This window comes from Nannospalax galili, unplaced genomic scaffold (assembly GCF_000622305.1).
Source record: "Nannospalax galili isolate Female #2095 unplaced genomic scaffold, S.galili_v1.0 scaffold701, whole genome shotgun sequence".
Classification (NCBI taxonomy): Eukaryota; Metazoa; Chordata; class Mammalia; order Rodentia; family Spalacidae; genus Nannospalax; species Nannospalax galili.
This window is the reverse complement of record NW_008344990.1, coordinates 670,352-697,989: the sequence shown is the minus strand read 5'-3', so window position 1 is coordinate 697,989 and position 27,638 is coordinate 670,352. Positions and strand designations below refer to the sequence as shown.

Sequence of the window (27,638 nt, the reverse complement as noted above, 5' to 3'; positions counted from 1 at the left end):
CTGGAACTTGAGTAATAAGCTGTTGTGAACCCCTATGTGGCTACTAGGAACCCAGGTCCTCTTCAAGAACAGTAAGCACTCTGTTTTTAAACCGGGTCTCACTATATAACGCTTGTCTTGAACTCTATATATAGACCAGCCTGACCTTGATCTCACCTGCTTCTCTCTCTACATACTGATTGAAGACATGTACCACCACAGTTTTAAAATACTTTTAAGGAAACTAGCCCAATGAGAGCTAAGGAGGTTACGTCTTTAAATGAAAATGATACTTTTTATTACTTATCAGTAAGATATGTGTTGAAAGTAAATCCCACTGATGGTTAGAGTTTACAGTAAACCACCCCCACAATTTCTCATAACTTGCCTCAGAATTTAGACTCAGAATGTTTCTGGCTTGCCATTATCCGGTATTAAATTTCTGACTTTGGATGTTTTGCCTCAACTCTTAGTTCTCATTCTTACATTGAACATTCCAGGACGAAATAAAGCCCTTGCCCGATTTCCCTTAATTTTCATCCTATTATTAGGCCTATTTCATACTTTCATTTGGCTTCATTGCCTGGTTTATTTGAGACTGATTCCAAGTATAGATGCCTAAGACCATCGTGATGGATAATCTCTCACTTGTAGAATTTCTTCTGTCATATTAGCCTATGGGCTTGTCTGTGGGTGTGGAGGGGGTTCCTTGATTGCTAACTAATGTAGGAGTGCCCAGCCCACTTTGAGAAATACCATCCCTAGCAGATGTGAGTAACCTGTAAGAAAAGCCATGGAAAGCAACCAAGCCAGGATATAGCATTCCTGCATGATTTTTGCTTCAAATTCCCATCTTTTCATCCTGCCTTGACTTCCTTTGATCATGGACTATAAACTTTAAGTCAAATAAACCCTTTCCTCCACAAGCTGCTTTAGGGTTGATGGTATTTTTTTTTTTTTGGTCTTTTTTGAGACAGGGTCCCCCTGTAGCTCCAGCTGTCCTGGAACTTGCTATGTAGACCAGGCTGGCCTTGAACTCACAGAGATCCGCCTGCCTCTGCCTCCTGGGGTCATAGTGTTTTTATCACAGCAACAGAAAACAAACTAGGACAGCCATGGTCTGGTTTGGTTTATGTTAAACTTCTAGGCTAATCCTTAGAGTCATTCTTTTAAAACTGATGTTGCTTCTTTAGCAAATTATAAGTCATGTGCTTCAGTGGTTCTAGAATTGTAAATGAATTTCCTATTTTAACCCAGATGAGGTAGCACTGGACTTTTCCTTTCACATGAATAACAACGCCAGTAGCAGATCTGCCTTCTATGACCTATTAGCTGTGAGAGGCAGATGGAACAGGAAATTGCCAAGGCAAAACCTGTTCTTTCCTCCCTGAGGCAGATTAATAGCCCAGATCTGTTGTGGGTACCTTAGACTTCAAATTTGAAAATGACTAAATCCTGCCTTGTGTTAGTCAGTTTTTCATAGCTGTGATAAATATCTGAGAGGAACAATTTAAATGGCAAAAAGATTAATTTTGTCTCATAGTTGCAGAAATTTCAGTCCATGGTTGCTTTGTTCCATGTTTCTGGGCTTATGTTGAGGCAGAACATCATGGTGGGAAAGGTATGATGGAGGAAAGCTGACTGTTCACCTCAGGTTGGCCAGGAAGCAGAGAGAGAAGGTAAAAGGGTCCAGGAACAACATACAGCCTTCAAAGACAAGCCACCAGTGACTTAAATTCTTTAGCTATGTATTAATCCCTGAATTTTACAGGACCTTCAGAAATAGTGCTACCAGATAGGGAACAACCATTTAATTTATGGTTCTGTGAATGATATTTCATATTTAAATTATAATTCACTTCAGCAGAGTTGGTATAGCCCATTATCAGAACTGAGTTCCATATTTTCTATGTGTAGTTTTTCTCTATGTGGTGCTGGGGCTTGAACATACAGTTTTGTGCATGTTAGGCAAATGCTCTACCAGTAGGCTACAATTCCAAGCCAGATATGTTTTCTTAGAAGGTTAAGAAGAACATTGAATGACCCTTACTAAAATTAAGGTATTTGAAAATTAAGAGTAGAAAATGCATATTCTACCAAGAATAAAAGACTATACTATCCCTTTTAGTCACATTCTTTTCATTCTGTAGCTGGAAAAGACTGAGGGCCAGAAAAGAAAAATGACAGAGAACAGTCTTTTGAAGCAGAGATACAAAGCATAAACAGTACTCATAGAATGTATTTTTTAGAGTTCTCCAGGTAGTTGTCATTCTCAGGTGGTTCTGGGCTGTATAAGAATGGTAGCTGAGCAAGAGAGTAAGCAGGGGTTCCTCCATGCTCTCTGCTTCAGTATCTGCTCCAGGTTCCTAACTTGAATTCTTGCCTTGCCTTCCTGGATCATGGATGTTTCCTCCTCAGGTTGTTTATGGTCATGATGTTTATCACCGTAACAGAAAGCAATGAGTACATGCTAATACTAGAAGAAACTAAGCCATAGGTTTGGAATCTAGACTCAAACTATTCATGCAGTAAGGACATTATGCTCATACAGTTATTTCAGGCTGCATTTGACTACTGTTTGTCTAGTATTAACAATTGAAAGTGGAGTAGTTCAATTAGTATTTGGAGTAATCCTTGTTGATGAAACTCCTTCCCTGAGGGAGAGGCAAATAACACTCATACATACATACACACACACACACACACACACACACACACACACACACACACACACAAATCATGCCTCCCTTGGTCCCAATGACAATTCAAGGTACAATTCCACCAAAGTTCATTCTGCATAATCAATGAGTTTATTGGGCTTATTTGAAGAGCATAGATGAGGGGTTACTTACAAGACTATGTGTGCTCCCCCCCGTCCCCTGAAGACCATACTGGAATTTCTGACAGGAGCAGACAGGAGCATGGATAGAGAAAAGAAAGGCAGAAGACAAAGTCATGACAAACAATTTTTTTCAGGTCTCAGGAAACTATATTATGATGGCATGAGCAGCTTATAGCCAATTAGTTTGCTGCTACTTTAGAGGCTGAAGATGAAGATTGGATGAAGAGTGATAGTGAACAATGCTCCATTTACTGGTGGAGGCATGACATAATTATCCCTTCCTTAACCTTGCAAGAATGAAGGCAATATTCAACAGGAGAGTTAGCTGATTTGTCTAAAACTAGAAACTGGTTCCATCACTCACACACAGGCATTCATCTGAGGACCCAGGAAATCTGACCAGGGTTCAGGCTGGACCACAGCTATTTTCTGCTTCTTTCATTTACCTTTAAAGCTACTGGGACAAGTTAGATAAAATAACATTTCTCTTCTAACAATTTTTAAAAGGCAGCCATCTGAAAATGGCAAAACTAGTTACTATAGGACATTATTCATGATTGGCTAATATTTTAGGTCAGGCACAACATTGACTTAGGGATTAAATAATTCTTGCATTTTGTAATGAATATTTTCATGCCAGCACTATCCAACTGAACTTTATCTTTGTGTGACCATTGAATAATTAAAATCAGCTAATACAACTGAGGGACTACATTTTTAATCTTATTTAAATTTCATTAAATGTAATTGCTGTACCATACTGGACAGTATAGCTCTATGATTACCTCCCAGAAAGTGTATTAAAACACTGATATCCTCAAATCAGCTAAATGAAGGTCATTGAGGATAGGGAAATTGGTCCAAAGAACTGAAATACTTTTGTCATTACCCTACCCTGTTTCTAAATGGTAGGCTCAGACAGTCTTGCCAAAGAGAAACTTTAACAATGTTAGATAGCCTAATGGACCATCCATAGACAACCAAGCAACTGTGAAAGGATTAAATATAACAGGTACAAATGTGAAGCATTGCAATTAAAATCAAGAAATCAACAGTTTAAGAACAGGGTAAGAAATATAGCTTCTAGAAAGCATGTTTTGAGCAGAGTTAGAAAGTGTTATTAGTTGACAATAAGCTCAATATGATTCATAAGTAAAGTTCACCAGGGAAACTGGTAATAGCTAACATTCATTAAGTTTCACAAGAAAGAAGATTTCTAACAGAGCTTTCTTGAGAAAGAATAAATTGGTTAAAAGAAAGCCTATCACTATAAGGGATCAAATGTAAGTGTTTGAGGTCCATGGTTCTGGAATGTGTTCAAGGAACAAATTGGAGACATGTATATTGCCTTAGGCTTATGTTTGTTCCATCACCCCATTCTCCATTACATTAAGAAGAAAGCAAATCCTTTTACATCTTTTCTTATTTCTTTTTCTAGTCAGTGCAAGGAAACGCAGGAAGTTAATGACCATAAACGTTCTGCTTAGCTAGGGAAAGGAATTAACACTGAACTATAATACATCTCATTGTCTTCTTAGCTCGTTCTCTATCAAATGACTGAGATCTCACATTCAATCTGATTTTCACAGGAGCTACTCAATTAGAAATGAGATCAGAAAAACAAAATATTCTCTGAAGTGATATGACTCTCAACATACAGGTTATCTCATGTCCCCAGAACCTGAGATGTAGGTTGTACTTTAGGAACAAAGATTTCCCAGGGAGGCATCCCATATAATGCCTACTAGAGAAATATTTGATTTGTAATAACAATACTAATAACACCTGTGTATCAAAGTAAAATGGTATATATAAATGTGTATATTTAATTTAGTAAACCCCTCAATAAAATCTACCCAAATTCTCCCATTTTACACATAAAAATCTTGAATCCAGTGGGAATGACTGATACTTGATAAAGGTCATACAGCTAATTAATGATAAAATTAGGGTGTGAGCTCATGGAATCTGGCTTAAAATTCTACGTTCTCATGCATTATGTTGTAGTCCATCTCCATATTGTGCCAGAAGAAGTGTGGGGATCTTATTCCACAGTGATTATAGGCAAAGGCTTCTCAGAAAAAGAGGTTTTCGGGACTATGCCATATATAATGCTTCTTTCTTGGTCCTTGTCTGGTTTTATCAGACAGAATACAAATACAGAGGTTTAAAAGAAAGGTGTCTGTTTCTCCTGTGAAAGAAATCCTTAGGTAGGAGACCCATGACTATTACTGTGTCTGCATGACTGTAAGTCACATAGTCATCCTCACTAAACAGAATGAAAAAATGCAGTTGTTTACTCTAGGTGTGGATTACCTTTTGAAAATCAACACTGCTACCGAGGAAGAGGAGAATGAATTTAGGACTGGTATTTTGCACGTTGGGTCATCCAGCTTGTACTCTTGTGTCTTCACAGTGACTACAGATACGTTGCAGCTGCTTTGGCTGTCATGAGAAATGTTACTCAACAGATCAACGAACGCAAGCGTCGTCTGGAAAATATCGACAAGATTGCTCAATGGCAGGCCTCTGTCCTAGATTGGGAGGTAGGACCTTTATCAACCGGGATTTTGGCAGGTCTAAGTAGCTTGTTAAAAGATCGCCAACTAAACCATGGATTAATAAAGAGCTATTAGCTTTAAAGAGCATCAGGAAAGATTTGTATTATATCCAAGGGCAAAGCTTCCTGCTAAGGAAAAGGGGTATTTATTGATTTTAAGATATTCTCTGAGGGCTCGAGAGATGGTTCAGTGCTGGTGCTCTTCCAGAGGACCTGGATTCAATTCCCAGCACCCACAAAGTGTCTAACAACTGTCTATAACTCCAGTTCTAGGGGATCTTGACACTTTCTGACCTCCATGGACATTGCATGCTTATGGTGTACTTACATACATACAGAGAACACTCAACACACATAAAATAAAAATAAAAAGATATTTTTTAAAAGTCACACAATGTGGTCTTGTTTATATCCATGTAGGCTAGCAAAGTATTTCTTTCCCTATTTGTGAGATCACCTCATCCCAGTATATCTATTAGAATATTGAAGCTTGCATATATAGGTCATAACTGTCATCACTGACAAATACAAAGGCCAAACTCTAATTTCAGCAGCATCTAAAAGTAATCTCTGACTACTAGGCATCCCAGTATAGACTCCTACAGCTTCTTTGAACTTAGAAAGGGAGTAACTGAAGTCATTCAAGCCTTTCTTCTTGAATGCCCACAAATAATACCAGGAGTATTAACATTTCACATTTATCTTTCAGATGAAAGTTGTACAATCTGATAGTCTATAGGCTGACATATCCAAGATGAAAAATGGTAGGCAAGACGTGATGTTCTTAAACCTTTTAGTTTAGTACAGAGGTATAGTATGGTATATCCAACACTTTTTTCACTGGCTTCAACTTACACATAATTTTCTGTGTTTAAATGGCAATATTTCTTTTAAATTTTCAAATCATTTACCCTATTTGAAGGGGACCATAACAGTCTTAACAAAGAGTTAACCAAGATTCAGACAAAAATACTTTTTCTGCTATCTCTGTTCCTTCTAATGTAGATGACTGAAAAACACCAAAATTATGATCAATTGACATTTTTTTCTCTTTTGATGGAAAATGTTCACCTAAGTGTAGAATAGCAGTGATTACTTGAGATATGGAAAAGTGAATGTATCTATATAAGTCAACCCTCTTGCTTATAAGGAGAAGTCATCACTGGCCAAGATATACTAGAAAATAATAGATTCTCCTTTACTTATATCTTTATTCCCTGTATCCATTTATTTTATTAGACTCAGGGAGCTGGAAAAAATAACTTTAAGCAAGCCTGTCAACCAAGGTACTCTGAAGTTGTTTCTATCCACTTTGTATATTTCACTGTAAGGAAAAAAACCAGAAACAGTTGTCATTCTATACTTCAGAATCTTTTACTTATTTTCTGGAACATTCTCCTCCTTCTTATTCTTCCATATGCTGCTCTGTGTCTCCAGTATTGGAGAGATGAATAATTTGAAAACTTTTGACCTACTCAGGCAACTTTATTTATATCCAATTCCATAGCTCTGAGCTATGGTTTAAAGAATCATCATCTCAGTTGGGGAAGGTCAGTCAGTGGACACATAAAGTCAATTCTGATAGTGTTTGTGCTGAGGTGGGGGGAGGGAAGATGGAGGTGGAAAGAGGGTGAAGGGAGAGAGAAGAGGATAAGGAAGGAGAGAAGATTTCGAGGGAGATCTTGGAGACTGTCTTGGACAAGCCTTACACATCAAGAAGTGATGTTTTCCAATCTGCCACTCCCCTGCTTCTCAGATTCTTGAACAAACAGGGTTGCTGTAAAAAAAAAACATTCTCATCATATTTTCAGCTTTACTCATCAAATGAAGAACAGAAATCACAGGAAAAACCTTCAGAACGTAATCTCCCTTAAGAGGAAATGGGAGGATTAGTAACATGAAGGCAGTTGTTACCAGACTATCTGACTAGAGAGCAGAAAGTTCAACATTAAATTAAGGTCTGTCTCTCCTTCCTCATATTTTTTCCACATATATTCAGAGTTTCTTTCCCTAACTCTGGTTACTATCTCAAACACCTGTCATATCTTATGGAGGCTACCCAACCTGTCATGGTTCCTGAAAAATAAGGAAGTGAAAAAGTGTCATATATTCCTTTAAGTGATTATAACTTTTAAAAGTATAGGCAGGCGGATCTCTGTGAGTTCAAGGCCAGCCTGGTCTACACAGTGCTTTCCAGGAGAGCTGGGGCTACAGGGAGACCCTGCCTCAAAAAAAAAAAAAAGAAAAAAAAAAAAGAATGGGGAGGTAGAAAGGAGAAGAACCTGTTTTTAACCCTTGTGGGTTAAACAATTATTGAGGGAAACCTGAAGCCTAACAGAATCTTGCTATTAAGTACAAAAATTATGTTTATAGTATCATTTCTTTTTTTGAAGGGGAGGGAATTTCAATGAAAAATTATATAATGAGCTGGGTGTGGTGGCACATGCCTTTAAATCCCAGCACTTGGGAGGCAGAGGCAAATGTATCTCTGTGAGTACAAGGCCAGCCTGGTCTACACAGTGCTTTCCAGGAGAGCTGGGGCTACAGGGAGACCCTGCCAAAAAAAAAAAAAAAGACAAAAAGAAAAGTATGGAGTAGTAGAAAGGAGAAGAACCTGTTTCTAACCCTTGTGGGTTCTAGAATGTTTCCATTTCTAATTTCTATGATTCTAAGATTTGGATGAACTGTCACTTTTCCATCTTTCACATTAAATCATTTTACACAAAGAGAAAGGGAATAAACATATCCCTGATAGCTTCTTTTATCTTTTAATTTTTTCCTGAAGACTTTCAGCAGAAACTCATATTTGGTAGCTAGATTACATTGATATAATTTCCTCTATATGGTACTGCTCCCTTTCTTGTCTGGTTGTGTAACACCCAAGGTCTTTTGCCAGTTTAACAATGAATTGTGAAATTCAAAGAAGTTGGAGGAACTAACATTAATAAAACAATGTGATAGGTGCAAGAAAAATAACTTTAAAAGTGAAAGAGAGTCTCCATCACTGCCCTCAGTGACCCTGGGGGCTGGTCCTAGGGCTGCTGAAGTTCATTCATCAGCTTGTTTATCAGTGAGTCCTTTGGTGCATCTAGACCTCAATCACTGAAAACTCTCACCCTGGCCAAGTGGGTAACTTTATGGTGTGGGATGGACTGTCCTAGAGTTTAAGGAATTTGCAGCGTTGCCACTCATTCAACTTGGTAATGACTGGATCTGTGCTCACTTCACTAATTAAAAGCCACTGTTCGCCAAGCCCTTATTTCATAAAAAAAAAAAAAAAAAAAAAAAAGTGAAAGAGAGTCGATGAGGTATACTCCTAGAAGATTAATTCTGAGATCAGGTAGAATTTCTACTTCTCTGTACTTATGTCAATAGGCATCACCGAAGATGGTTGAACTGGTTGGAAAAGATGAAATTCCTTTTGCCTTTCATTCAGGATTATTCAAACTTTTGGCATTGGAACATGACATTGATATCTGCAAATGTGTTGTGTCCCACACACAGTTGCCCTGGGAGGCACGCTGCTCATGGATCATAGTTTGGAAATGTCTGCTAGGTTGTTCAAGATACAGCCCCAATATTAATTAGCCTATAATCAGATGAGGTGTAATTGAACAAAATGAGTTGTTAGAATTAGAATGAGACAACGTCTCTTCCTTGAGACTTTTGCTTCACATGGAAGATGAATAACTAAAACTTTAGGTATTGGTTAGTGGCCACTATCAATTAATTGACCATCAGCATATCTTTTGAACATCACCTCTGTGCTTGGTTCTGTGCCAGCCGATGGGGATATTGAAATGAGCGACATATGGCGTTATTCGTCTTGGGTGAATAGCTACATTTCTCGCCAAGTGAACTGTGTGAGGTAAGTGATGGAAGAAAGCAGAAGACCCATAGAGGCAGTGGGAAGGGGTTGCACTTTGGGGGGCAAGATAAAGAGATGTGTGCTACAAGTGAGGGAGAGGAGTCAAAGCTCTGAAGAATGAGACAGTTCTTTTCCTTTTGCGAATTTAGCAAAATGATTTGGTACTTTAAAGCAGCCACGTGGAGTGGATCTAACAGGAACTCTTATATTGTTCCCACTGTAAATGAGGGACAAGATTGAGAATGCGTAATCTACTTTCCAAGGACACAGAATGAGTTGGTAATATCATTAGATGTGGAACACAGATTTTTTTTTAAATTCTCACCCCACAAATCTTCCATTGCAGTTGATTGTTCTGCTGGGCAAGGTATCATCATTCCAATGAAGTTTTGTGGTTAGTCACTTGGCTTTGGAGAGAGTCTGAACTTGATTGTGCCCCAACTGGATAAATTATTTCTAATTCCTCTAATTAATGATTTGGGGCAGAATCACATTTTATCCCTCATCAGTTTGCTCTATTAGAAGGAAACAGGAACTATACAATATCTGGGGCTCATAGTAATACTCAAGATAAAGCTTCACATATGGAGAGTTTGCAATGTGATGTATACATTCCTAAGGACTTTATATATGTTAGTTTAAATATTCTTCACAACATCAAAAAAAGTTGGTAATGTTATATCCCCTATTAAGAATGATGAAACTAGCCAGACCTGGTGGCACACATCTTTAATCCCAGCATTTGTAAGGGAGAGGCAGGCAGATTTCTGTGAGTTTGAGGCAGGCTGATCTACATAGTGACTTATAGTTTAGCCAGTAATATAGAAGTGAGACAAAAAGGCAAACAAAAAAGAATCATGAAACTGAGGCACAATGTGACTGTAAGGTATAGCTTAGTGAGCAGAGAAGTGTATTTTTCTCAACATTTTCTCTACTTGGCATTACACAAAACAAATACTAAAATAGAGTTGGTGTTACCTGGTTGAGAAAATACTGAGTAGTTCCCTGGCTCTGATCATCCCCAGTTCAGAAAATAGTACCTTATATATGATCGAAACATTTTTTATGAAATCCTCAAAGAATTGAGAACCAATTTTTAAAATATCTTTAAATCTAGCCATTGTGGCACATGTCTATAATCTGAATTATATAATCTGAATTGGGAAGCCGAGTGAGGAGGACTACACATTTGAGATCACACTGTGCTACAAACCAAGTTCCCGTCTTGCCTGGACTGTGTAGTTAAGATCCTGCCTCTAATTTAGCCATGTTTTCAATCAACACATTATTGCTCCCCTTTTATGCCTTTTTTCATTTTATACATATTAAAAGCAGGTTATGGCATGTCTTCCTATTTTATATCAGGATGTGGGCATGGTAAACTAGTACCATGCTTTGTTTTGATCCCTCATACAATCCAACTCTGAGGAGAGTTCTGTCCCTGCCCCAGTTCACCAAAGGTTTTTTGTTATTATGTCAGCCTCTCAGGAAGCATTATTTAAGCACTTCTTGGATAGTCCTGCTACAAAGCCCCAATCCTGAAGTTAAAGCACTATTACTTTTTGGTTGTGAGACTGGGGGTTTAATGGCTGTGGCATCAGAACTTGTGACAGCATGCACAAGACCTTTGCAAGTGTGAACCAGACAAAACCACAACATGGATGGGAGAGGTGGGCACAATGACCTATTTCTAGATGAATAATTGTTGTCAACTGATATCTATTGGTAGAGGGAGATTCAGTTTTCTTTAAAGGTGTGACACCTGGTACATTGACCAGGATTCAAGGGCTAGACCCATACCCAAGAGCATACGGGGAATACAAATTAGACCTAATGGGCCTTTAAAACTAAAAAAAGAAAATAGAAAAATAATAATAGAGGGCATGAAGTTGGGGAGGGGTCCTGAATGTGATCAAACTAAATTGTATAAAATTCTTAAAGAATCAATAAAAATATTAAAAATTAAATAAATAATTGATATCTTGTGGTTATTTAAAAAACCACCAAGTTCTGTTATTAGAAAATAATTCCGTTGAGCTCCCCTTTTCTTTCCAGTTCCTCACACTAGAGGAAATGGTACACATAAGAATATAATTTCCTGATGAACCACTCTTTAACATATCAGAAACATATCAGAAACATATCAGAAACAGAGACTGTTTGTCTCTGTTTCTGGAGAAATACAGGGTTTTCTGCCTCTAATCTAGCCTTGAACTTTGGGTATAAGTCTAACGTTTTACTGTAAGGGTATCAGGAACGATACTATAAATATCATTCTCATATACCTCATTTAACTTCTGGGAAAACAGATTGAGGGAGAGGAAGAGGCTGGCCATCTAAGCACTTTTTTGGTCTAGAGGCAATATAACATATGATAAGGAATAAGAATATTCTCTGTAGCCATAGAGATTGGGGTTGGGTTTTTGTTCTGTAGCTAACAAGCTGAATGATCTTGGCTAATTATTTGACCTCTTGGTACTTGGATATATAAAATGGTAGGAAGAATATTTACCTGCCAGAATTTTTGTGAGGTCCAGATGAGATAAAGTGAAATGTATCTAGTGCAATATTTGACCCACATAAGTCTTATGTGGGTCTTTCTACCTTTCCAGAGGTGGAAAGATAAGTTCTTTTGGGGGCCACTGCTCATTTTTTCTGCCTTCATAAAGGCTGAAGTGTATGCTGTGAACTTTCCTATTTAGTCATAAAACCTTTTTGCTTCCTTATTCCTTCCCCATATGGGAAGGAGTAACATTTCTCCTACCTTCTCAGGCATACCCTTAAAGTGTCAGAAAAAAAGAGTCAAGGGCAGCCATTAAGAGACTAGATCACAAAGAAATTCTTAAACGAGAAGGAGGAGGAGCAGAAGGGAGAATGACTGACTGACTGACTGACTGACTGACTGACTGATTGACTGACTGATGACTGATCTCATTTAGCCTCAGCGCTAATAAGAACAGGAAAAGAGAGAGAAGAGGGAGACTGACTAGGGGATAGGTTTCATTTTCATTCAATAGGAGCAAATAAGAATTGATATTCCCACTTGAAGTGTTATAAACCTTTTGAGGGTGCCCAGGTGTTTCTCCCCCTATACAGCCTCTTTAATGCTCATTCCCACCCCAGTCTATACTCATCTTTGGATGTCTACAGAGTTGTAAGACAGAGTGGTAAGAATAGTACCATCTTTCCTACCTGGCTACCTCTCACCATCACATGTCCTTCCTAGGGCGAGGACATTTTAGACAGGAGCTCGGAGCTGATCTACACTGGGGAGATGGCCTGGATCTACCAGCCCTATGGTCGCAACCAGCAGAGAGTCTTCTTCCTGTTTGACCACCAGATGGTCCTCTGCAAGAAGGTAAACTTATCCTCTTCTTCCCTGAGAGAGTTGGGCACCTCAGGGAGCAGCACTAGCTCCATCTTTTTCACCATTCCCAGGCTTTCAAAAAAGTAGAAAAAAAATATGACTAGAGGAAAAGTTGGCAGGAAATTGGCAGCGATTCCACATCGAAAGCATTGATATGGCATGAAGATCATAGGCAAGAAACAGTGAAATTCTGTGGCTAACACATTTTATCCTGGTATCTTTTATACTTTTGCCCTCATAATTCTTTAGATGCTCCTTCTGCGTTCCTTGCACCCATACACAGCTGAGAGCCAGCTAGTTTGTGCCAGTGATTAATATTGCAATATTTGTATCCCAGTTAGCAAACAGTAGCTTCTCTGAGTGGCATCTCCCATTTCCACTCTGATGGGCCACCTCTCCCCTCACTACCATAAGAACCAACAAGAGGACTACCACTTTTGTCAAGACAGGTAGGTGCTTCTTTGATACAGGATTTTCTCTCACACCTCTATTTCCTATACAAAGTATATCCTCCAGCTTCAACCATGTTGTCTCCCAGTATCCATTCCTTATAATCTTTTGAGGATAGCTCTTGTGCTTGTCACTGATCCTTACTTGTCACTAATCCTGTACTTGTCACTGACTTGTGTGAATGTAGATTTCTTAGCCACTTCTCTTTGGTAAGGACAGATGGCATATGTTCCATACATAATCTCTCCTGAAGGATCCTAATGGGATAGTATCCCATATTTTGGGGCAGGAGGTTTAAACCAATTATGTCTGTAATAGTTGACTGGGAATAATTTTGAATCAGGGAAAGTTAGAAGAGGAGGGAGAAATCAGAGTACTAAGAATGACTTTCCAAATTTGCTCTCAATTTGCTCTCAATGTCTGCTTTTTCTCTGTTATACATCTGTTTGCTATCTCCCTTAACCAATAGGGAATACCTGACGTGTCATGTGTGCTAAGACATGACATGACAAGTTAGATACTATCATTTTGTTTCTGGCCTGGGAAATGAAATACATATCTTTTTTTACTCCCCTGTTTGCTCTGCGTCTGCATGCGTGTAGGATATACTGCACTAAATCTTTATGTATTCATCTTTAACATTTTGAGAGAATAAATTGAGTCTAGATTCAGACTGCCTCAGTGTTTGGAGATAAGCTCTGGATGTCATCTCTGGAACCAATAACCTGCTATATAATGGGGATAATTACTTCAGTCTGGATTTGACCCTGGAGGAGAAAACTTTTGTGAATTAGGGACTCAGTGAAATACAAGTATCTATTTTTAGCTCTTCCAGCACATATTAGGACTTTCATTCGATCAGGAGGAAAATTTTCTGAAGGTTATATAAACAACAAAGAAATTCTTAGATTATCGGCCATGTTACCAATAGGCCCATTCTTCCCACTAAGGCATGTTCATGCTTGGAACAATTAGTTAAGGAGAGAGAGAGAGGGAAAGAACAATTATGAGCCTGGGTTATTTTAGCATTCCCTACTACAAACTACACTTTTGCTTTGGGCCTCCGTTCCCCAAAGGCTGCAGTTGCTTTAAGTAAAACATTAAACTGAATTCTGGAACAGTGGCCATAGTGCGAGGAGCCTGAATGCAAACCTGTTAATCAGAGACTAAGAGTAAGAGAAAAGAAAGAAAATGGAACAGGTGGGTCTATTGAAGAATGAAGAGACAGCAAAAGACCAAGATGGAATGACAAACTCTAAGACACGTACTGGGGGAGATGATTTTCCAAGAAGAACCCAAAAGTTAAGTGAAGGCTTCAAGATTCAGAGCAGTCAAGTTGGCAGTACAGAAGAAGCAGGCAACACGGTGGCAAAAAACGACAGAAACTCTGATGCAACCAAAGCTACCCCCAGCTGGGAGTTTTATTATTTTAGTGAGACCGTAGGAATTCTCTCCAGATCAAAAGCCAATCTAGAGTCAGGGCGGGGGGTTAAAGAGTATTAAGTCCACATACTTGGATATTCTTGACACTGGCTTCCAAGTGTTAAGCAGCCACAGCTTGATTGCATAAATGTCTTTAAAACAATCTGATATTTGTACTGTATTCATGGTCGAGGATTTCCATATAGTATCTACAATGAGTTCTAATTATCAAATGGGGGAAAATCTGAAACTAATTATTTTACAAGCCAAGTTGTTCTTCTCAGTATTACAAAGACTAACTCTTGGTGGCACTGAGAAAAAGAGCATGGTTTCCTGACTTGAAGATTTATTTGGCCAGCCCCTGCATAAAGTATAAAGTTTAAGGTTAACATGGGAACATAAATTCCTTTAATACAAAGAATTGAATCTCAGAGGATTTGAGGTTTTCTGAAAATACTTCACTGCTCTGAATTTTTATTGTAAGCCTCCAATCTGTGCCTGCACATCTGCCTTAATGGGGCCTATAATCTAATATTTATTTATTTATTTATTCATTTTTTGTTTTAAGTATGTCTTCATTTTATGTATATGAATGTTTTGCATGCATGTATGTAAGGACACCTGTGTTGTCCAATGCCCACACAGGCAAGAATAGGGTGTCAGATGCCCTGGAACTGGAGTGATAGACAGTTGTGAGCCACCAATGTGGGTGCTCAGAATGCAATCAGATAGTGCTCTTAACCACTGAGCTCTCTATCCAGCCCCAATCCAATAAAATTTAAATGTAATGTAATATAAAAATGTGCATTCTAAGGCACTAAAAAACTCTGAGATGTCTCTCATAGAATTGATGTAGGTAAACTTGACAAAATTATGAATTCTAATGAAAGCTACAGATAAGAAAATGTAACACTTTTGAAAACAGAAAACAATATATTCTAGGAAATTTAACTATTTAACTATAAAATAATGACATCATTGCTTGAGTGTCTCTGTGATTCTATTCTAAAAAGGTTATATTCAGTTAATTAAATATGATTCTCACAACAAATTTACCAGAAAAATATTGTTATTATTCCTAAGACATGTGAAATTGAAATACAGAATAGTTACATATTTTTTTCCAAGGCAATACATGGTTGATAAGTGATGGGGCCAGAAATTCACCTGTTTTGTTTTTCTTTGCTCAGGCTGAGAATTGACCCTAGGGATTATACATGCAAAGCATGTGGTCTACTATAGACCTACATTCCCTAATATGGAGATGGGATTTTAAACTAGTCAATCTGTCTTTAGATTCTACCCTAATACCTTCTGTGTCACTATTGCCATTGAGCTTGTCAAAATTCTGTAATCAATTATGAAATAGTCTACAAATATTCAGAAAGTGATTAATTGACCATGAGTGCTTCAACATTTGTCTCTAAAACAAAGTTATATTACATTAAAATCTTCATTTGTATCATACCTGTAAATTAGTCTAGTAAATTGAAAGACTGAATTGGACAGAGAGAATATGTACTCCTGGGATTCTTTTTATTTGTTTTTGTTTTGAGGTAGGGTCTCTTAATCAGTTATACAGTGTAGGTTATATACTGTAGAAGAAGATGAACTCAAACTTCTGATTCCCTTGCCTCCACTTTTCAAGTGATGGGATTGCAGGCATCTGCCACCATGCCTTGTTTTCGCGATACTAGGGATCTAACTTAAGGCGTCATGTGTACTAGGCAAATACTCTGTACACTGAGCCACATACCCAGTCCCGATTATCTGAATTTCATTCTAGCATTTTAGATTCTCTCATAATTTCCTTGCAGAGAGAAGAAATCTGGAGTGATAAAGTTAACTTAGTCTGGGTTTAAATACTGGTAATATTGTTTATATTATTTCAATCAGGCCAGCAGCTTTGTATTTCCTGTTCCTCTGTTATATAATTTATAAACCACTCACTACTATTATTGTTACATATAAATGAAATCAATGTATATAAATAAAATGCCTGGAACTTAGTAGGTTTCATGAAGTTTGGTCTTCACCTACATTCAAAAGAGAAATAATCTTATAAAGTAGTGAGGTGTCCATCACTACATGTACTCAAATGTGGGCTGAATAATTGCTTGCTACAGGTTAACAGAGGAAACATTTAAAAACTCAGTTTGATCTTTAAGATTCAGCTAGTGATGTCCAGCTACTCAGTTTCTGTTCAACTCGTGATTCTCTTAAGTTCTTGTCATTTATACAAAACTGGCCAATTTTGTATACTGGGAGTTGGGATTGACTTAATAACCCAGAAGAGTTTGAAAAGCTTGTGCAACTTGTAGCTTACTTTGGAGAGAGAAGGAGAAAGAGGGACTACTATTTAAAATGGCAGCTATAATAGATAGGAAAGACACCAGTGTCTTCTTCAACTGCTGTCATGTCTTTTCTTTCCTTGTCATTTTTTCTCATTTTGGAAAAAGTCTAAGATACTTTTTTCTCTTTCTTCTTATTTTTTTTTGTATTGGCTGTCTCTACTCTATGTCTCATTACCTTATTACTTTAGTGTGTACATGCTCTGCTATTTTAGTCCTAATATAATAATTTAAAATTTATTTTGATGTTTTCAGAAATATTATCCCCCTTTTTAATATAAAATTACCATATTGTAATGAACTCACAAATAAAAACATCAGGTAGTTAGGTTAACACAGCCACTCAGGCAAACCTTTACCCGGTCCCAAACATCTCAACCAACTTCTATACAATTAGAATAGTGGTTATGATGCCATGGGCCCTTTTTTAGGGTTTTCTACTTCCACTATAAATTACATTTATATGTAGTTCCCCACCATAAAAAAGAAAGAAAATGAAAGAGTTGAAACTGGAATCTCTGTTGTCCCTGTTGCTCTTGCTTTTCACTATTTACAGTGGAAGAGAACAGACCTCTTTTCCCCAGTACCTACCAATTTTCCTTCACATCTCTCATTGTATCAGACAGCCTTTTCTCTGCATGCTTTGATCTTGGTTTTGCCTGTCTGGACATGTTCCATTGTCACTTATCATAATGTAGTTATCATAACTACATGTCCCATTGTTATGTATCATCACATCATTTGTATTGTTTTCACCATATTTTGATGGATCAGAAAAAAACTAACACAATAATGATGCTGTGGAGAGTTATTCTAGTCAAGGAAAATTTTGTATTTAGATATTTCTTTTTGTACTGAATAAATAAAATTGTTGTATGAGACATTTGGGACAACTCAATTACAACAGTAACAACAAGAGATAGGTATAGGGGTCAGGAGAGATAGCTCCGTGTTTAAGATCCAATTGCTGACTTTGCAGAGGAGCTGAGTTTGGTACTCAACACCCATGTGGCTAAGTTCAATAACAGCTCTATGTCTGTAGTTTCTCATTAAATTGAGCTATAACAGTAGCTACTGTGTAAGACTTTCATCATCATTATTTAAAGTAATGAATACAAAGCAATTAGGACTATACTTGGCCTACCTATATTATAAGCTATTTAAGTGCCTACTACTGCTGTTGTCATTGTTAATTTGTTTTGGCTTGTTAAGCATACACTTTACATGTTGGAATACAAAGTGGATGAAATAAAACCATCCTCGTGCCTTCCCTCAATTCAGGATAGAAAACTGGGGTGCTTTATAATAGAAAAGAGTAAACAAGACCCCTAAAGTAGCAGAGACAAACTTACTGATAAATGGATGAGTCAAGATATAAGCCTGAACATCTTTATACTCCAGATTGACGCATCTGTCATTTGTACAATATGTACTGTGATGTCTTATTAAAACCCTTGAGTACCTAGTGATATCAAATTGAAATAAATATGAGCTGTTTGAATTCTGCAACATCAAGGATTATAATAATTCATTTTAGGAGTCATAGGCTATGACCAGAGACTTGGTGTCTACAGAATACTAAAACAATCCTGGAGAAGAACTAATATTATTTATGTCCCCAAAATTATAGAAGCAAAAGAGAAAAAGGAGAAAGGCTGGTATACTATTAGAAACAGTAAACTCCACTATGCAAGGAAGTTGTGGTAGTCTAAATAGTATCTATTTGAGGTACATAATCACCACATAGCAGTAAAGGCACTCAGACCACCTATAACAAGTAGTACATGATTAGCCTAATCCCAATAGCACCACAAGCAGCCAGGGCTCAGGAGGGCTTTGTTCCCTTGCTATGTTCAGAAGACCAGAGAAACCTCTGGAACATCTCTGAACAATCCCTGAAAAAAGCAAGAACAATGAAGACAGAGATCTGAGTACAATCTAAATGGATACATGACTAAGTGTCAGGTGTGTCCTGTGTCAGGGCCTTCATTTAGTATTATGATTTAGCCAAGGGAGACAACAGCTAAAACTAGAGCATTTAATGGGGAAGGACTTCTTTGGGGAAGAACATGTGAATTTGACCATGAAGATTAAAAGGGTTGAAATGAAACAGCTGATTGGAAAGAAAAGAATACAATTTTGTGAGCCCAAGTAGATCTGAGATTTGTGTGAGTGGGTTAGCAAGTACTATTCCTATCCTAATAGTGGGTCAAATTTCTAGAAATGGTGGCCGTGTAAATTGAAATATATGTCTTTACTTTGACTGACAGTATTTAACTCATAATGCATAGCTTTCTTGAATAGTTTACACAGCCTGAAAGATGCATGGAATTTTTAGGTTCATCAAAATGGATTTTAAAGGAGCAAGTAAGCTCAAGGCCACTGGTCTTGTATGTGGAAACTCTGTGTTTAAGTTAGACTTTTGTACCATTTTATATGATAAGGATAACTTTTCTAATTTCCTAGTTGGGGTAATTGATGCTGAAATAAATTAAGTGGCTTGTCCAAGACCATATAATTAGTATGTTAAAAACCAGGGATTCAAGCTTAATTATTTGGATTCCACTTCATTTGGACTGAGGTTAAGAGCTAAGATGCTGAGGTTGTTAATATTTTAGGTTGGTAGGTACTCCTTTATTAACTGTGCTGTCCAGATAAGGCTTTGTGTTCTTTCATGACCTTAGTTATCCTTTCTGATTGTACTTTCTGAGCCAGTTGATCATTCCTAATCATTACCCTCATATCTCTGTACTTAGCTTATGACTAATTTGATGCCTAAAAATTCATATTGAGCCCGCTAACAGCTACAAATGGAAAATTTTAATAACAGAGTTTCAATAACACACCACTCTAGTCTCTGATCTACTGCTAAAGAAACAATATTTCCCTGGTTCTTTTGTCATACTTAAATATCTAAATAAACAATAAGAAGTTCAAATCGGTACTGTTAACTGAGCCCCCAAGATCATATACACATTTCCAGTTTTGGGAAACTGTCAAAGGCACTGAAGAATGGCAATGATTACAAATTACTAGTTTGACAGAGGGGAGAGGGATATTTTGGACTGAGGTTAAGAGCTAAGATGCTGAGGTTGTTAATATTTTAGGTTGGTAGGTACTCCTTTATTAACTGTGCTGTCCAGATAAGGCTTTCCGAGTATGTATGTATCAGATTATTTATTCAAAGACAGAATTTGATCCTTTATGAAGTCTAGATTAGATCCATTCATTTCCCCCTATTGTCCTCCTTATGTCTAGTTAGATTAGCCTGACAGTGCTTGCTTTTTGAGCATATATTTCAAAAAATCTTCCTGAAAATTTGAAATTAGTTTTTGTGCCAGGACTGAACTTATGTACTTTGAACAGGATCAAAGAAAACAGGCTTAGGTCAGCATTAGCCCTCTCTGTGCAACTGACCTCTTCATTGCTTGTGAGTTTGACGTTAGCAGTACCAAAGGAATCTGTCTGAGTTTAATACCAGGGCTACCCTCAGTGTGTGTGTATATGTACATATATATATATATATTTCTAGTTTGCCTTCAAATGCTGTGATAAAATACTGATCAATACCAACTTGGGGAGGAAAGCATTTATTTGACTTACAAGCATGGTCTATCATCAAGGGAAGCCAAGGCAGGAATTCAGGATAGGAACCTGGAACACAGACCATGGAAGAATGTGGCTTACTGACTTGCTCCTCTGGCCCATGCTCAGTCTGTTTTTTAATACAATGCAGGACAACCTGCCCAGGGGTGGCAGTACCCACAGGGGCCTGGGCCTTCCCACATCACTCAACAATCAAGAAAATGACCCACAGACCTATCCACAGACCAGTCCAATGGAGGGAATTCTCCAATTGAGGTTCCCTCTACCAAGGTGTGTCAAACAGACAACTAAATCTATCCCGCACATATACAGTAGGAAAAGAGCATTGTCATGGTTATTGTTTGCAAAACAATTAAAAAATACCTCTATTTCCAAACTTGAGACTTTGAGAATGGCAAAGCTATGATGAGAATCATTCAGAACCAGGCTACAGTACCCAGCATATATTCCCTCCCGCGGAGCAGTCCTCAGAATTAATCAGAATGTGATTGTTTTTCTCCCAAACTGTCATGCTGCTATTGTAACAGTGGGCACATTTTGCCTACCAGGTCGGTATTATAACATGCAGGGTCCACAGCTTTGTAAGACTGATGTTTTGGTAAATGGGCATGTGGTCAAACTGCCAAGTACTCAGTTTGGGCCACAGAAGCTTCTATTTTGCAGAGGGTGACAGTTAACGCAGAGACTGGTCAAAGTGCTAAGAATATGGACTCTTACCTTATGATAGTGTCATAGTCTTATTGTCCTGCTTGCATTTTTCCACACATTCCAGTAAGTTCATTTTATGCTTCTGGTAATAATGCCAGGTTTTTGGAAGAGAAAATTTTCTTATCAGTTGTGCTTTTGTGGCAAACTGCTTTCTTTTTCTTATCAGCAGTTTTGCACATCAAATGATTGATACTGGGATCTCAAACTGTCTTTGCATGTGGGGCATTTCTTAGACCAACTTGTGAGTGTAAAACTGCTAATGTCAAATACATTTAGACCATAAAACTTCCACTTATACTCCAGAACAATGACAGTGTTTGTGTCCTGTTACACCCATGTGCCACCTCTCCTGGCACCTAGTCTGCATGTACCGCCAACAAAATAACCTCTTTCTTCCCATCTTAGGATCTAATCCGGAGAGACATCCTATACTACAAAGGGCGCATTGACATGGATAAATATGAGGTAATTGACATTGAAGATGGCAGAGATGATGACTTTAATGTTAGCATGAAAAATGCTTTCAAGCTTCATAACAAGGAAACAGAAGAGGTACATCTTTTCTTTGCCAAGAAGCTGGAGGAGAAAATTCGTTGGCTCAGAGCATTCAGAGAAGAGAGGAAAATGGTACAGGAAGATGAAAAAATTGGTAAGTGACCTGAGAGGAGAAAGAAAAATATAACTGTGCAAAACCCTCTGTAGAGGGTTATAATTGATTTTCATCTCTCTAAAGTCAAAGGAAAGATTTTTGTTGCAAACTGACCTAAGTCACTATGATGGTTCCTTATTATAGGTCTTTTCTTTCTTTCTTTCTTTCTTTCTTTCTTTCTTTCTTTCTTTCTTTCTTTCTTTCTTTCTTTCTTTCTTTTTTCTTGTAAATACCAATGGGTGAGAGTTACAGATTGTTGAGCCTAATAGCTTATTACCAGATAAGAATATTGTAGACTGAAAGCCAATTTCAAGCATGAAATGAAACTTTTAAAAGTAGATCATAAGCTGGGCGTGGTGGCGCACGCCTTTAATCCCAGCACTTGAGAGGCAGAGGGAGGCAGATCTCTGTGAGTTCAAGGCCAGCCTGGTCTACATAGTGAGTTCCAGGACAGCTGGGACTACAGGGAGACCCTGTCTCAAAAATACCAAAAGAAAAAAAAAAGTAAACCATAGAAAATATATTAAGATAAAAATCCTTTATTTGGTTTAGATTCACAATAAAACATACTTTTGTACTGAAATAGATTGTGTGGCTATAGTTTTGTAGTTTATTAAGTAATATCAAGTCTCTTCTTCAAAGTCTTGTTTCTCTGATAAAAAAATCTCAAACACTAGGTATGATGGTGCACACCAGTAATTCCAAGTGGTGGCAGGATCCCAGGCTCAAGGCCAGCCTGGGCTGCAGAGTTTTAAAAAACCCATGGATTTAGATCACTGATAGGATGCTTGCCTAGCATGCATATGGCTCTGTGTGCAATCCCCAGAACTGAGAGAGAGGAAGCAAATAAAACAGATCAGCCTATTTCCTGAGAACTTTCTTGTTTTGCCTCATGTTTTATGTGAGTAGAATTGTGCTTTAAAATCCCTGTGTTCAAGTTGGCAGAAACTGCCTTTACAAAAATGGACTTAACCACTGAGTTCTGATACAAATGTGTTTTCATATCATACCATGCTGGCAATTGAAATGGCCCATAAAGAAGGATGGTTGGCCAACAACACACAGTAATTTTTATCTTCCCATATCTTAAAGGAAACTTTGAAAACTCATGTTGAGTCTCATTAGATTCAAATTTCTTTTAGTATATGGACACTGAACTGGGACATGAAGGTAGTGCTAGCTAGTACTCCCAGTGGCAAGTATCAGCAGCCCCTCATCCTGTTTAGGCTGTTAGAGCTATTAATTGAATAGTCTTGGTTCACAAATAATGAATCAGTGAGAAGGTCCCATATATTCCCTCTGACTCCAGCACCATGGCTTCTATAAATTAGTCTCTGAAATGTCGGGGGCTAGAGAGATGGCTCAGCAAGAGATGACCTGGATTCAACTCACAGCACTCACATGGTGGCTAACAACCATCCTAACTCCAGTTCCAGGGGATTCAGCCCCCTCTTCTGACCTCCATGTGCATATATATATATATATATTGCACGACATGGGTGCACTTACCTACATGCAGGCCTAACACTCATACACATAAAATAAAAATAATAAATAAAATACTTTAAAATTTTCTCTAGAAGGCTTATATCATCTTTTTCCTGCATGTGTGGAGGGGATTATTTTTCTGTCTGATTATAACTGTAAATCACTATTAATGAAGGAATTTTGGTGAAGCAAAAGCAAAAATACAAAAATGTCCAAATCACACTAACATACAATGTAATAAGAATTTTTACAAATAGTTTGATATATTTCCTTCTAGTCTTTTCTTACATGTGTTTAAAAAATTTAGAATTCCTGAATATATCTCTTCCTTCCACACCTACATGGTTCAGAGATGTACTTTTATATCCTCACTTTTCATTTCATATCATGTCATTAGCATTTCCACCAACTTATTTAATATTTTTATTACCTTTATGGCTAGCATATATTTGCCCATTATTTTATTGTCTTTTATGTTTATTATTTCATTATGTGTACTTGACCATACTCTGTGAAATAACAGGTATTAACAATCAAAAGTGTTTTTTCCATATTTATCCTATGTTCATATGCAATATTACAGAACCACATTATAATTATATCTGAATAAAGAAACCGCCTGGCTCTTAGCATTAGTTTTAAGGCCAAGGGTGGCCCTGAACTCTGAGAACCATCTATCTGTTCCTTCAGATGTCTCATGGAACTGTATTCCAGAGTGAAATTTCACTTATTCTTTTATTTAAACAGTATCTCCAGCATGAATTGGGAAACTGGAAGCTATGATTCATCTTCATCTTATCAAAGAATTCTGCCCTTTGATTCTTAGGCCTAAAATATCATATACACACAATTATAGACAGACTTCTGAGTTCTCCTCATTGTTTTCAGTGAGAAAATACCGTGTGTTTTAGCACTTTACCCTGTTAGTCAAGCACACCCACATTGCCTAGATGGAGAGCTAAATAGGGTCCTGAGAGATTAAGGTCAGGTGCCCAGGTCACAAGAGGAGCACATGGCTCAGTGAGCTTGTTTATGTTATAAACAGTAACTTTTGGGTTGCAAGGTTAAGTAAAAGTCATTAGTTGAGATTGTGTCCATGTTGTAAAATTCATTCCTACATTCATATAAATGTATATATATATATGTACAATTTACAGAATTATATATATATATACATGTACATATGTATGCTTACAAAAATGTATTATATACATATATCGCTCTACAACTTCCTTTTTTTAAACTAAGTATTTATTATATAACTATCCAGGTAAACAATATAGAATCTAGTTATAACTCTTTGTATCAGCCAGAGTTCAACCAGAGAAGCAAAACCAGGAGATGTATTACTATTAAGAGCTTTATTATAAGGAACTGGCTTATGTGATTATAAAAGCTGGCCAAGTTCAAATGATTACTTCTGGGTGAGAGAGAGCTGGTCTTCTTTAAGGGAATGACTCTAGATAAGCTGACCAGGCTCTAGTGTATGGACTCAAACCTAGGAATATCTGGGCATAAAAACTTGACTCAGTAGGCCTTAACATATGTGACAATAATGCATGAAATCTGGTAAGGGGTACCTATAGAGGGTACAGATAGGAAAGCAGGTCTAAATATGATTAAGATGTATTTAAATGGACATAAATTCAATAAAAATAGATACTGTAAAAAATACATGGCCAAGTTATTTCTGAATCTGTAGAGCAGGAGGTTAAGCATGTAAAGTCATGGGTAGGATTAATCTCGTGGGCATAGGACAAAGCTGTCATGTACAAAGAGTAAGAGAGACAGACGTTCGCAGGAAGTGTGGGACTTTACGGCCATGGGCTGAAACTGTGCTCCACAGGATGGAGTTCATTTAATGGAGACCTCAGTGTTCTTTTAAAGCCTTCTCACACATTCAGTTCGGTCCATTCAGATTATCTAGGGTATTGTGTCTTTCATTTCTCTGACTATATCTATAAAATACCTTCATGGTAATACCTGTATTAGTAAGGACCATAGTATAGACAAATTGCCACATCAATAATGCTATCATGACTCTCTTTAATAATCATATAATATTCTATATGATGAAGGAACAATCATTCTCCTTTTCCTAGATATTCAATTTGTTTCCAACACTTTTTTCCATGAGAGATACTGCTGTAATACATACCTATGATCATTTCATTATACATTGTTTTTTTTTTTTCCTGCTGAATAGACACCCAATAGTAGAATGACTGGCTAGGAGAATGTGTACAGTTTTAATCTTAATATGTAGTTCCATATTATACCTTGAAAAAGTTAAATAATCTACTCCCTAACTATGATTTTGTGGGTACCAATTTCTTTATACCCATACCAACACTGCATATTATCTACATGTTTCAATTTGTTTTCTCCGTAGGAATAAATGTCAATTTTTCATATGCTTGCTGGTTATTTTCAACCTTTTTTGTGAATTTCCTATTGTTTTCTTTTAAAAGGATATAATATTTATTTTAAAATAAAGTCTTAAAGAGCGACTACCTTAAATGGATTTGCAACTGCTTATAGAGTTGTGCTATACTGGTAGTGAATGAAGAAAATTGCCAATTTTAGACTGAATTTATTTGAAAAACTTTTAAAAGACTAGAAGCAGAAGTAAATGTGTATATATGAAATACATAGAAGGAAACATATGCTGCACATGTTTTATATTTCATGATGCTAAATTTTCTTTGTAGAACCAGCCTAAGAAGTGATATTGCCAAACCTCTGTATACTATGTGCTCAAAAATGGGCTCATTTGTGGCCTGGGGTATAGCTTAGTAGTAGAGCATTCCCATTGTATACATCAGATCCTGGATCCCACGTCTAGCACTGCAGAGAAGAGGAGAAGGAAGAGGAGGAAAATATAGAAATTTGAAAGGACTCTACATTGAAGATTAATAATACCTTGTCAATTTTGAGTTTCACATAGCTTCCAGAATTTGCTGATTGTCTTTCAAGTTTGTTTATAGTGCATAAATTGACAAAAATTTAATTACCATTACAAATGAATCTATTATTTCTTTAGTTCCTCCCAGGTTTATTTTGCTTAAGATGTCTGCTGCTGGGCATGGTAGCACATGCCTTTGATCCCAGAACATGGGAGGCAGAGATAGGTGTCTCTGTGAGACTGAAGCCAGGCCAGATGGCACTACAGGATGACTTTTAAAAAAGAGAAAAAAGGAAAAGATGATCTCTACCTCCTACACTTAACACTTTCTGAATTGTTTTATTGGATTTTTGTGAATTTCATACAATATATTTTGATCATATTTAGATGCCCTCTCCTATATGTACCCCCTTACCACCCCCACCCAATTGTTGTTTAAAAAAAACTAATCTTGTTTGGGTTTATTTATAGTTTCTATAATTTATTTTTGTTTTAAATGAATTTTAGATTTTCTATAGTTTTTTTGTATAAGTTCATTGTATGAGGTATTGTGTTAAATAAGACATTTCTTTCTAAAGTTTTACAATTTTCATATAATTTGATGATATTTAAGTCTCCTCCCATTTGCACATCCCCTTACTGTCCCCTATTGAATTCAATGTAGTTCACTATATATACAATACAGCCTATATTATTTGAGTTGTACTTCAGTGTAGATCCATTCACTGGAGCCTGGTTAATGAACCAAGAATCCCTTCCCTGCATGAGAGTCTCCCTTCTGCTCCTGGCAGCCATCAGTTGCCAAACTTTCCTTACATTGGGTTGAGATTTCTTACTCACTTCCCTGGATCTATGCTTGAATTTTATTTAATTTGTGCTTGCACGGGATTTGTGCACGTTGTTACCGTTGCTGTGGACATTATAATGTAAGAAATGCAAGAATATATGCATACTGACTATATTACCCCTGTAAACGCCTACCTTTTTTCACTCGTCTGAGAGTTGAGGGATATATTAGTATTCTCTCTACCTCCTGTTCCACTATGTTCCATGAGCCTTAGTTGTAGATGTTCCATTGTAGATATATCACTTAGGGCTGAGCATTTCTTAGACACTCATTCTCTGTGTGTAACCACTTGTAGAACTCAGTAATAGTCTCCATCTGTTACTAAAGAAGCTTCTGTGATGAGTGGTGAATGATATACATGTCTTTAAATATAAGAATCCATATTTAGCATACATTAAGTAATTATATTTGTCTAGGATAATGACAGAGATGGGGTTTTCTCTAGGATCTATGACCTCTTGAGACTTGTGTATCTCCAGGCTATGGTTACAATTCACAAATGAGTTTCCTCCCATTGAAAGGGCTTTAATTCCAATTAGATAGCAGTTAATTACCCCCCAAGATAAAAGTGCCACTACTGCACCACTATAGTTTGT

The 27,638-nt window shown here is 37.2% G+C and overlaps 1 protein-coding gene across 7 annotated transcripts in view; it reads left to right on the top strand.

Moving 5' to 3' along the window:
- The window catches only part of Arhgef9 (Cdc42 guanine nucleotide exchange factor 9), a 200,284-nt gene that overhangs the window by 164,039 nt on the left and 8,607 nt on the right, over positions 1–27,638 (top strand). For all 7 annotated transcript variants that reach the window (XM_008841251.3, XM_008841254.3, XM_008841253.3 and 4 more), the window contains 3 exons: positions 5,238–5,367; positions 12,476–12,607; positions 21,559–21,802. In XM_008841251.3, coding sequence (XP_008839473.1) covers positions 5,238–5,367; positions 12,476–12,607; positions 21,559–21,802 — 506 coding nt within the window. The remainder of the gene's footprint in view (positions 1–5,237; positions 5,368–12,475; positions 12,608–21,558; positions 21,803–27,638) is intronic.